The sequence below is a fragment of the Psittacula echo genome, assembly GCF_963264785.1.
Source record: "Psittacula echo genome assembly, chromosome: 8".
In the NCBI taxonomy this organism is placed as follows: Eukaryota; Metazoa; Chordata; class Aves; order Psittaciformes; family Psittacidae; genus Psittacula; species Psittacula echo.
The window spans coordinates 24,625,081-24,636,461 of NC_137744.1; the positions used below are offsets into that span (position 1 = coordinate 24,625,081).

The 11,381-nt window shown below is 37.8% G+C and overlaps 1 protein-coding gene across 6 annotated transcripts in view; it reads left to right on the forward strand.

The window, feature by feature from the left end:
• OGT (O-linked N-acetylglucosamine (GlcNAc) transferase) overlaps nt 1-11,381 on the forward strand; it is a 31,012-nt gene that overhangs the window by 15,726 nt on the left and 3,905 nt on the right. For 5 of the 6 annotated variants that reach the window (XR_013957497.1, XM_080624447.1, XM_080624448.1 and 2 more), the window contains exons 10-19: nt 21-174; nt 277-378; nt 647-826; nt 2,608-2,766; nt 4,891-4,980; nt 6,815-6,940; nt 7,673-7,843; nt 7,968-8,084; nt 8,164-8,331; nt 10,451-10,603. Coding sequence is in view for 5 of the 6 variants with exons in the window: in XM_080624447.1 (XP_080480573.1) it covers nt 21-174; nt 277-378; nt 647-826; nt 2,608-2,766; nt 4,891-4,980; nt 6,815-6,940; nt 7,673-7,843; nt 7,968-8,084; nt 8,164-8,331; nt 10,451-10,603 (1,420 nt within the window). In the remaining variant the exon portion in view is untranslated. Of the gene's footprint in view, nt 1-20; nt 175-276; nt 379-646; nt 827-2,607; nt 2,767-4,890; nt 4,981-6,814; nt 6,941-7,672; nt 7,844-7,967; nt 8,085-8,163; nt 8,332-8,435; nt 9,610-10,450; nt 10,604-11,381 lie in introns of those variants that run through there. The other variant, XM_080624451.1, reaches the window with a different exon arrangement.

Sequence of the window (11,381 nt, forward strand, 5' to 3'; positions counted from 1 at the left end):
ATGTTACCTTTATTTCTCAGAATCAGCCCCACATTTGCAGATGCTTACTCTAATATGGGAAATACTTTGAAGGAGATGCAGGATGTTCAAGGAGCTCTACAGTGCTACACCCGTGCCATTCAGATAAACCCAGCTTTTGCTGATGCCCACAGCAATCTGGCCTCTATTCACAAGGTAACACATGCAAATGATTCACTCTTAAGAGTATGGTGGGGCATTGTGTGTACTTACCCTGAGTATATTTTTATCTGCTGACTCATTTCTGTGTCCTTACAGGATTCAGGGAATATACCAGAAGCCATTGCCTCTTACCGCACTGCTCTCAAACTGAAACCTGATTTCCCAGATGCCTACTGCAACTTGGCTCACTGTTTGCAGGTGAGGAAGATAAGGTTTTGATTGTATTTCTTAAGATTCCTCTGCAGAAAATATTAAGTATGCTCACTTCAACAAATCACTAATTTAAATTTACAGAGTGGACTTAAGACTTAAATCAGAAGATAAGACTGTATAGTAACCAACAGTTATTATTGAAGTTTTCACTTCCATTTGTGAAAGAAGCATTAGTGTCAACTTGTGAAATATGTGGTATAGATCAAGGGAAGCTGTTGTCCTAATACTCTATCAATTTCTCCCCTTTTTCTAGATTGTCTGTGATTGGACAGACTATGATGAAAGAATGAAGAAGCTGGTTAGCATTGTAGCTGATCAGCTGGAGAAAAATAGACTGCCTTCTGTCCACCCACATCATAGCATGCTGTATCCCCTTTCTCACAGTTTTAGGAAGGCTATTGCTGAGAGACATGGAAATCTGTGTTTGGACAAGGTAGGAAGTTGCAATTCAAGTACTTCAGTTTTCCCTGTTCCTACTTGTTGTGGTTTAAGCCCAGGCTGTAAATTAGAACCATGCAGTCTACTTCCCCCCCACCTTTCTTCCCTCCGCTTCTGGAGGGATGGGGAGGAGAATCAAAAAAATGCAACTTCCACGGGTTGAAATAAGAACAGTTTAGTAACTAAGGTATAACACAAATCACTACTGCTACCACCAATAATAATAATGATAAAGGAAATAACAAGGAAGAGAATACAACCGCTCATCAACCAGTACCTCACCCCCATCCCGCAGTGATCTAGCCCTGCCAGGAACTCTCAGTTCTACATCCCGGCCATGACGTGCTGTGGCGTGGAATACCTCTTTGGCTAGTTTGGGTCAAGTGTCCTGTCTCTGCTTCCTCCCAGCTTCCCCTCCTCCCTGGCAGAGCATGAGACTCACAAAGTCCTTGGTCAGACTAAACATTCTGACCAGCAACTGAAAACATCGGTTTTATCAGTACTGTCCCAGGCCAAAAGTCAAAAACACAGCGCTGCACCAGCTACTAAGGAGAAAAAAATGACTGCTACTGCTAAACCAGGACACTACTGAAACTCTAATACTTACATAGTTAGCGTTAGCCTTTGTAAGGTTTCTGAGTCACTGTCCTGTAGGGAGATGGTGCATACTGTTACTCATCTAATTTTGAAAAGTATGTATGAGGTGTGTATTGGAAAAGCAGAGTGAGTAAATTATTTCCTGACAGTAAGATAAATCCAGGCAGCTGTGTGATAGTATCTCTCAAAATCTGGTCCTTTCCAGCATCTGTAATGCTTGTAACCTGACCTTGCCTCTAGTGAATCCTTGCTGGAACATGAGTTTTGTGTTCAGTTAGCTCTGGGCTTTCAAAATGCACTTGCTAAAGTGGTTATGGCAGCAGTGTTACAGGGGTGATGCATCACATTAGGAAGTATTTGTTGTTACTCTGTTCTGAAGTACTTTGTGTACAGTAGACTAGATTCTTCCAAAACCACATACTCTCTTGCTGAATTACTTAACTGTGTGCTGTTTCCACAAGTCTGCACAGCACCTCAAGCTGCTAAGAGTGCAGTTGCAGTCAATGGCAAATTCTTTAACTAAAATTTGATGCAACTTTTTTCTTTTCAACCAGAAGGCCATAGCTGTGGGCGCTTTTGAATGCTGAGATGGTTTACTTGTGCAGGTTGCCAATTGTAATTGAAAATGCACTGTCAGCCAGTGGAGGGGTCTGGTTAGCTAATATAAAAATCTTAAACTTCAGAAGGTAACAGTTAGCTTTCAAACTGGCTTGTCTTAATAGGCTGATAATACCGACTGATGTCTGGGGAAGGTGGTGAGCATAAGAACAGAAAACATGCGGTGGTGCTTGACAGAAATACTGTTCTGGTCACAAGTGTGGTTTGTAGTTTGAGAACTTCCTGGTCATAGTGGTATGGTATCAGTATATTTAATAATCAGAAATGGAATACTTGAAAAATAAACTGGTAGTAAAGCAGTAATGTCAGCTTGGAGTAGTTATGTCTGTCTTTGGCTGAGTGTAGGTACATGATGCATCGTATCACAGTTTGTGGATGTGACACTCTGCTCCAGTGGAGTACATACAATGCAGGTTTGAAACAACTGGTGCCCACAGACCACTTACTTGAATGTGGGATAAGGCTAGTTCTGCAAACTCAAGTGTTGGGGGTTTTTATCCCTCTGTTTAGCATTTGATTTTGGTTTTTGAGTTTATGAACAGTTGTGTGTTTTCTTGACAGATTAATGTTCTTCACAAGCCATCATATGAGCATCCCAAGGACTTGAAGGCCAGTGAAGGTCGACTTCGCATTGGCTATGTGAGCTCTGATTTTGGAAACCATCCAACCTCACATCTAATGCAGTCAATCCCAGGCATGCATAACCCAGACAAATTTGAGGTAAAAATATAAATGGCATGCTTAAAGCTTTAAATATGGCTGTAAGTGGCATCTTTTTCTTGGTGCAGACAGGTAAACTAGGGAAGGGCAAATTTTGTTTTTAGGCTGTTTGTTGGTTTTGTTTGTTTGTTTTTTTGGGGGGGGTGGTTCGAGTTGGGGTTTTTTTTTCCTTCTGTTAGTGGGCTTTTTATCCTATGGGTTGAAGAGTTCTCCAGCCTGAGTCATCCTCTTTTACCAATATGAAGTGTTACTTAGAAAGTAGGCAAATTAGATACCTGTCCTTAGAATTACAGTAGAATTTATGGTCCCTGGAAAACCTTTTTTAAGTTTCTGCAGCTGTTGTTTGTGTAGATGTGTTTTAGTATCAAGCTACTACTGGCTGGTTACTTCAGGTTTACAGATAGGCATCTGTTGGGTTTTTTTGTTTGTTTTTTTTTTTTTTCTGTTTTGTTTTGTTCACTCTGTGCTGCTGCTGTTGTTTTACAGGTATTTTAATTTGGGCTACCTGAATTGCAAATACAAACTTCAGTTGGTTCTGGCTATTGCTTTTTCAAAAGTAAATGATATATCACACTTACTCCAGAAGGAGACTTTACAATTTAGCAATACTAAGGACAGTTATGTCTATAATTACTTGTGTGTCCTGTTAAGGGATTTAGTCTGTAAATAGATCTAATTCCCAGTTAGGCTGTTTTCCCCATGACTGTTTAAATTGCCTTGGTTTTGAGCTCCTGTTTTCCATGACCTGAGAATTTGTTTATCCCTGTAAGGGACTGTAAGTCTTTCCTTCTTGCAAAACTGTGGTGTGTTTCGTTTTGATTTTTGATCTTTCTTGATTTTGTGTGTTTTGTGTTTTTTTCTGCCCTACCTTCTTGCTTTTTCCTTGTTGTGAAGTCTTTGTCATCTGAAATGCTTATGGCAAAGCTGCATGCTTGAATTACCAGAAGTGTGACTATGAAGTGGAATTTTTCATGAAACAAATTGGTGGTCTCAGTACGTGGGGTGTGGGGAGAATATATTATTTAATCAGTTTAAGACAAAGGGCAGGCTGTCTTGTTCTGGATTTCTAAAGCTCTACAGAGCTTAATTTAAATGGCAAATAGAAGTTCTCTATTATTATACTAAAACCATGCTTTTGTCTTGCAAGACAATAAATTTTGTTGGTGCAATTTCTTTTATATTTGTATGTGCTATGTTAGTGAAAAATGCCTGTTTGCATGATTTCTGAACCTTGAATTTCTCAGATTTGCGGTTTCTTAACTGGGGAGAACTAGTCACCATTTAAAGAATCTGTTAAAAAGCTTCCCTGAGGCTTAGCTTGTCTGTTTAACCTGAGTCATCATTGTGATTCTCATTAATTACAAATTCAAAGGTGTCTTGTAAAAGGGGTTCTTGGAAAATTTAATACTTATGCAAATACACTTCTTAAAATTACTATACCTTGCACTGATGAGAATATTGTATATATATATATGTCTATGTAAGATGCAATGTCATACTCAAGCACCAGAACTAGGTAAAACTGGGGCCTGGTGCAAATATGTCAAAATGCCTGTCTCCTCCCCTTCCCTTTTGATGTCTTTCTCAGCTAGTAAATGCCACACAAATAAATATAATGCAGTTTATTTATTTGTGTAATTATTTATTTTTAAATTATATATATTTGTAAATGCTAAAATTTATAAAATATAATTTAAAATTATAAATTTTAAGTGTAAATTAAATAAAACTTAGATTAAATTATAATGTAGTTATTAATAATTTAATAAATTATTTATAAATTGAGTTATAAATCAAGCAAATAAATTATAAGTTAAAATTTTATAAATTACAACATTTTGGGATGTGAATGCTCCATCCCTGGTGGTGTTCAAGGCCAGGTTGGACAGAGCCTTGGATGACATGGTTTAGTGTGAGGTGTCCCTGCCCACAGCAGGGGGGTTGGAACTAGATGATCTTAAGGTCCCTTCTAACCCTAACTTCTCTGTGAGTCTATGATTTATGAATTAATATGAAACTAGATGTAACTTTGCTAGTGTAATTTAAAATTGCAATACCATATGTTTTAGAGCAAAGTGATTTGTTGCCAAGTTGTTGCAGGTAGACAATTTTGGTGCCTTGTAGGTATTCTGTTACGCCCTGAGCCCTGATGATGGTACAAACTTCCGTGTAAAAGTGATGGCTGAAGCAAATCATTTCATTGACTTATCTCAGGTGAGCTTTTTTTATGTGCTGACCTTTTAGCAAACCTAAAAGAAGAAAATATCAACCTGTAATTTTGAGATGTTTAGTTGAAATAATTTCTTGAATTCTGTGGATTTTAGTCTTGACAATTTGGGAGTTTGTAGTTATATTGGTGTTGTGACTTACCTGGGATGCAGTGGTTACTGCGTGACCTCTGTGATTAGTAAAATATCTACCAAAAGGCTAATGTTTGGTAACATTTGGTAAACCAAAATGTTTGGTAACTTACAGGTGTTTTTAGGTTTTTCTTTTTAAGTTCCATGTGAAAACTGATGAGGATTTCAGTATGTACAGAAGTCAAGGAGCTGTTACACTATTTTAAGATAACTAACAGAACCCTAAAGCAGCATGGGATAATCAGTGTACATTAATAATGGAACTGTATTGGCACTAGGACAGTCCCAGATTAGTTGACAGATGACACTTATGTGTAGTTTTTAAACTCAAGTTGTTCAGAACCTGCTCTCATAAGTAAAAACGCTAAATTGATGTTAGCAGAATTGCTCTTTGAGATGGATTTTTGTAAAGTCGATTTTTTTAAAATGTTTTTTTAGAGTGCTAGTTATGCTTGTGGAAAGCCATCCATATCCTGCATTTGCAGCTGTGGATGTTGAAAGCCCTGGATTATAGTGAAGAGAGCAGCGATTTCATATTTGTTGTTATACCTAACAGCTCTCTAGGAAAAACTATTTCCTTTGCCCAAAGTGATACATTGAGTTTTCTTGAGGCATCAAACTTGTATTTTTAGGTTACTGTGCAACATGTAGAGATTTGTACAGAAAGGTCGAACAGGTAGAAATCATTTGCTATTGCTTTACAATGATCTATTGCATTAGCAGTGTAACTCAATGAAAGTTAGAATACAACAGCTCTGATTGTTGTCTACATGGGGATATAGCTGCTCATGTGCATGCATTTACCGTGCTCTAAGATGTGAAGTAGCTTTCCCTTTTTACAAAAGTGAAGTACTTTTATGGTGCATGCTAATTTTAGAGTGAGTCAGCATTAGCGGTAGCTGCAGAGTAATTAATTGGCTTACTCTTGATCCTCAGTTTGAAGGAATTTCTGTGCATTGCCTTAGTTTGGGAATCTACCAGTTGAGTTTTGTACTGCCTACACAAGCTTTGATCATTAATTAAGGCTTACAGGAGTGGTGATAGTGGAGCTGTTTTAGTTTAAATAGCCTCAGTTTCTAGCCTGAGGTTTTTGTTTTACTGCTGCTGAGCTAGATGTCTCAAATATTTTTTTTTATCTGCTTGTAGATAATGACTAATTATATAATTAGTAGTTGGGGGAATTTAAAACTGTTGGAAATTGTTTGCCTTTCAGTATTAGATAAGAAGTACATTGTAATTTCTAAGGCTTTACTTCTGTTCTTGCAAGTCATTTGTAATACCTTGTGTGAAGTTCCTGCTCTTCTTTGCTTTTGATTTAGCCAAGAACTGAAGCAGTTTCAGTGTTGCTTGAAGCTTCTTCTGTGGTCCATTTGTGATATTTTTCTGCATGACTTGCTGAGCTTGGCAACACTTAAGTATTGAGGAGGCAATCTTCATGTACCACAGTTAAAGTTTCTGTCATCAACTGCTTCACATTTTGGCTTCAACAAGGAGTTTTTTTGAGTTGAGGGCTTTTTACTCCTGGTTTATAGAGGTATAGGATTTAAGTCTCACCTAAATTACACTATGCAGTTGGTATTTATCCATTGGTATGCTGATGACTAACCACATTTATTACTAAAAGCCTGAAAACAAAAATAACTTACGTTTGGTTTTGGTTTTGGTTGTGTTTTTTTTCTTCCCTTCAGATACCATGCAATGGAAAAGCAGCAGACCGCATCCATCAGGATGGGATACACATTCTCATTAATATGAATGGTTACACCAAAGGAGCCCGAAACGAATTATTTGCGCTGAGACCAGCACCTATTCAGGTAACTAAGTTAGAGGGCTCTGTATCTCCAAAAAACCCCTTATGAATAGGAAGAGTTTCTCTTTTTCTTCTGGCAAAGTGGAAAAAATGTTGAAGGCTCATGTTGATCTGTGAGAGAGACTTTTTAGGGCTTGACATGTGTGAGGCAAATAGGATCATTCTGTTGAAGCAAAGTAGTTTGGGGTTTTTATGTGCTTTATGGGCAGTTGACTGTGTCCTGAAAGAGAGCTCTGTAATTCTGTACACCACTGTCTTTCTTGCATTAGTGAGAACAAAGAAAAGGTATTTGAAGCAGTTGTGGAAATAAGTTGTTGCGTTTTAAAATTTCTTTAGCCTTACAGAAATTCTAGTTATTCAGAATCCATGTGAAAGGATTTTCTAAAATGCCTATGGAAAGAGAATAGGAGACGCCTGAATTGGAGTCACTCTAGGTTATGGAAGTTGTCTCAGCTAAGAGAAGCTGTAATTACTGATTAGTTAGTACTCTGGCTATAGCTTCATGTAATTGGATAATTTGGTCTGCTGCTTGAGCCAAATCCATTTTAGAACATCCTTGAACTGTTCACTGTCTTGGTTGTGAAAGTTTGGGATTAGTGATTACTCTTCAGTTGATAAAGCACAAGAAAGAACTTGAATCTGTAGGTTGAAAATTTAACTTAAAATGCATTGATTTGTAACTTCCTTTATTTTTGCAATGCACCTGGGACTGGAGCCTTGCTTTCCTGTTTTTTAGGCAATGTGGCTAGGCTATCCTGGAACCAGTGGGGCATTATTCATGGATTATATCATCACAGATAAAGAAACTTCTCCAGTTGAGGTGGCTGAGCAGTATTCAGAGAAATTGGCATACATGCCAAACACTTTCTTTATTGGAGACCATGCCAACATGTTCCCCCATCTGAAGGTATGTTGGAAGATAAGGCAAGAAAAGTAGGTGTTTTCCATAGTTGTGTTTATAAAATGGCACTTAGTATATATATTACTTGGTAATGGCTCTTTTAACTTTTTTAAAACTTTTTTTTTAACAGAAAAAAGCAGTCATTGATTTCAAGTCCAATGGTCATATTTATGATAACAGAATTGTTTTGAATGGCATTGACTTGAAGGCTTTCCTTGACAGCCTCCCTGATGTCAAGATTGTTAAGGTGAGAGCTACTCCTTTGTGTATTTAGTCTTAGGGACCGAAGCTAGTGCTTTCTCTGATGCTTACATGATTTATCTTAGATGAAGTGTCCTGACAGTTGTGACAATGCAGACAGCAGTGCTGCTCTCAGTATGCCAGTCATTCCTATGAACACAATTGCAGAAGCTGTAATTGAGATGATTAATCGTGGGCAAATTCAGATAACTATCAATGGATTCAACATCAGTAATGGACTAGCAACTACTCAGGTGAGGCATTTCATTTTCTTGGGGTTTATATATGTGTGTGTGTTAACATAGCAAGGAAGAATGTCCTCCATACTGTCTGTCTGTTTCCATCTTGATTTGTTTAGTTCTCATACTTCAGGAAACTCACAAATATGTTATAAGCCACAAATGTACTGGAACATGAACTTTCCTCCACAAAGATAGAAAAGTTACATCAAGAGGTGTCTGAAGTCCAGAGGAATTTAATCTTGTTGCGTAAACAAGACACTTGGCTGTTCAGAATTTGAAGACAAGATGTACTCACTGCCTGCAGCCTACAGGGCATTTGTGAGCTGTTACTCAGTTTCAGTTGTGATTTTCCTTTAGAAAAAGAAAGACGGATAATACAGGCAAAGTTATTCCACTGTGTCTCAACATTGTTTATTTATCTCCTTACATCCTTCTGAAGTGTGTACTATACCACCAGCCCACAGTGCTTTACAGTTCGTGGGATTTTAGTGATAGTGACAGTTACTGGTTTTGTTTAATACTTCTTCCTTTTCAAAACAGTTATTCCTTTTTCAAAACACTATTTTTGACATTGGCATAACTCTGTAGACTTCCGAATTTTTAGTTTACAGTCTTCAGGAGACTCATATTAATTTACACAAGACCTTTTATTATCACTGTTCTATCCATGTGTTGTATCACACCTTGGTTTTGTTTTATGAGTTTTGTTCACAGCTGAACACAGTTCAGCTTTCATTTAAGTTGGCAATAGTTTATGTTTTAGTTCGGTTGATAAGTTTATTAGCATTTTTTCCTGAAATTATTCTCCTCTGAGCATAATAGAGAATTCTTGTCTTGGCACTCCACCACTAAGATGAAGCAATATAAGCTCTGTTGGCATGCTTTTAAACCAGGATTTCTATATTTTGATCACAATAATACAACCTTTCTTTGTGCATGTTCTAATATAATATCAGCTACTTTTGGGCATAGGTCAATGAAAACTCTGCATTGTGTTTTTGAGGTCTCCTCAGTGACCTATAAGGGAGCACTGTTACTAACTTACTGAACTAAATTATCTTTGCATCTTCCAATAGAGTCAGTGACTGAGACATTGTCATTCATGTCAAATTAGCAAACAGTATGCTTGTTCTGGCTGGCTGCCCTGCCACTGAGCTAAATGTTAAATATATATGGAGAAGAAAGAAAAAACCAACTGAACAAGACTCTGTATCTGTGTTCTGTCTGTGGTTTATCTTTGATCCCACCGTTGGCTGTCATTATTTAAAAAAAAAATAAAAAATTTAACAATCATACTTCCATTTTACTAATCCTCAAGACTTTCGTGTGGTATTCTGATTATCCCAACTTTGTCCTCTGCTGGTTTTTTATTAGCCTATACCTATTGTTTGTGAAGGCTGTAAGATAAGTTCTTTTTGAAAAGTCCATATATAACTCTTCTAGTTTCATTTTCAGCACCTCCTGTTATTTGCTTTTTGGCTAGTTCCTTACAGCCTGTCAGTTATATATTAGTCTGTCTCTTCAGTCTTGACTATCTGTTCTGTGCTTATCTACAAAAAAAAAAAAAAAAACCACCCCTAAAAAAGCCAAAAAACGAACCACAAAAATGCAGCTAGACAAGAAAATCCCCTTTTGCTTTCTGGATAGTTGTGTTTGGTTCTTTTTTTTTTTTTTTTTTTTTTTATTCCCCCGTGAAGGCTTAACTTCATTTTTGGTTCACGGAAATAAAGTGACCTTAAGGAGAGGAGGAGTCTGTGTGTAATGCCTTTTCGTATGATTCATCTTTTCAGTTAGTTAATTAGAATTTCAGGGAGCTACAGCAAGGGCATGAAGATGCTCGGTGTTGTGTGCCTTGGTGGTTGCAATGTTGTGGTATCCACAAGCATGCATGCATAGCAGTTAAATTCTTGTTGTGGGAAGGTAGATAATTATTATTTGGTATAATAAAACCCAAAGGTACGGTTCCAGTAAGGGGTGGTGCTAAGGGGTGGTGCTAAGGGGTGGTGCAGTGTTTCTCTGCCCAGTCTCGTTCCTGCACTTTCAGTGTTGCAATAGTGTTGTGGGTTTTTTGTTTGTTTTGGTTTTCGTGGGGTTTTTGTTTGTTTGTTTGTTTTTTTTAATTTTTCTTTAGATAAACAACAAAGCAGCCACTGGTGAAGAAGTTCCACGCACTATAATTGTTACTACCCGTTCTCAGTATGGCTTACCAGAGGATGCTGTTGTATACTGTAACTTTAATCAGTTGTATAAGATTGATCCTTCCACTTTACAGATGTGGGCTAATGTGAGTATCTGTATTTAATACAAAATTTAAGGTCAGAGTTCTGGAACATAGATGTTCTGTTCAAGTTAGCAGAAACTCCGTGCAAGTTAAGACTGAAAATGTTCTGTGGAATACATTGACCCTGAGCTATTTGAATCCTTATGATGCTCATGTTGCAGTACTTGGTGTTAACAGAAAATAGGATTTTTTAGATTGATTTCAAATCACATTTGTGCTTCTACCCAGTTAAAAATCATGTTAAGCTCAAGTATACTGGTATTACATTGTGAAACAAGTTTGGTCTTCCTTAGTCTGCACAATTAAGTCATGGAATTGTAGGATGGTTTGGGTTGGAAAGGACCTTAAGACCATCCAGTTCCAATCCCCTGCCATGAACAGGGACACCTTCCACTAGAGCAGGTTGCTCCAGCCTCTGTTCAGCCTGGCCTTGAGCACTGCCAGGAATGGGGCAGTCAAAGCTTCTCTGGACAGCCGGTGCCAGTATCTCACCACTCTCACAGTAAAGAACTTCGTCCTTATATCTAACCTAAGTCTTCCCTGTTTAAGTTTAAACCCATTCCCCCTTGTCTTGTCACTACAGTCCCCCTCTCCAGCATCCTTGTAAGCTCCTTCCAGATGCTGGAAGGCTGCTATGAGGTCTCCATGCAGCATTTATTCTTCAGGCTGAATAGCCCCAGTTATTTACTGGCCTTGGCACTTCATAGATTTATAGATCTGCACAGTGAGCATGTATCATGGTCCAGTTTATAGTGTACTGCTGAAAGTTACTTGAGGGGTA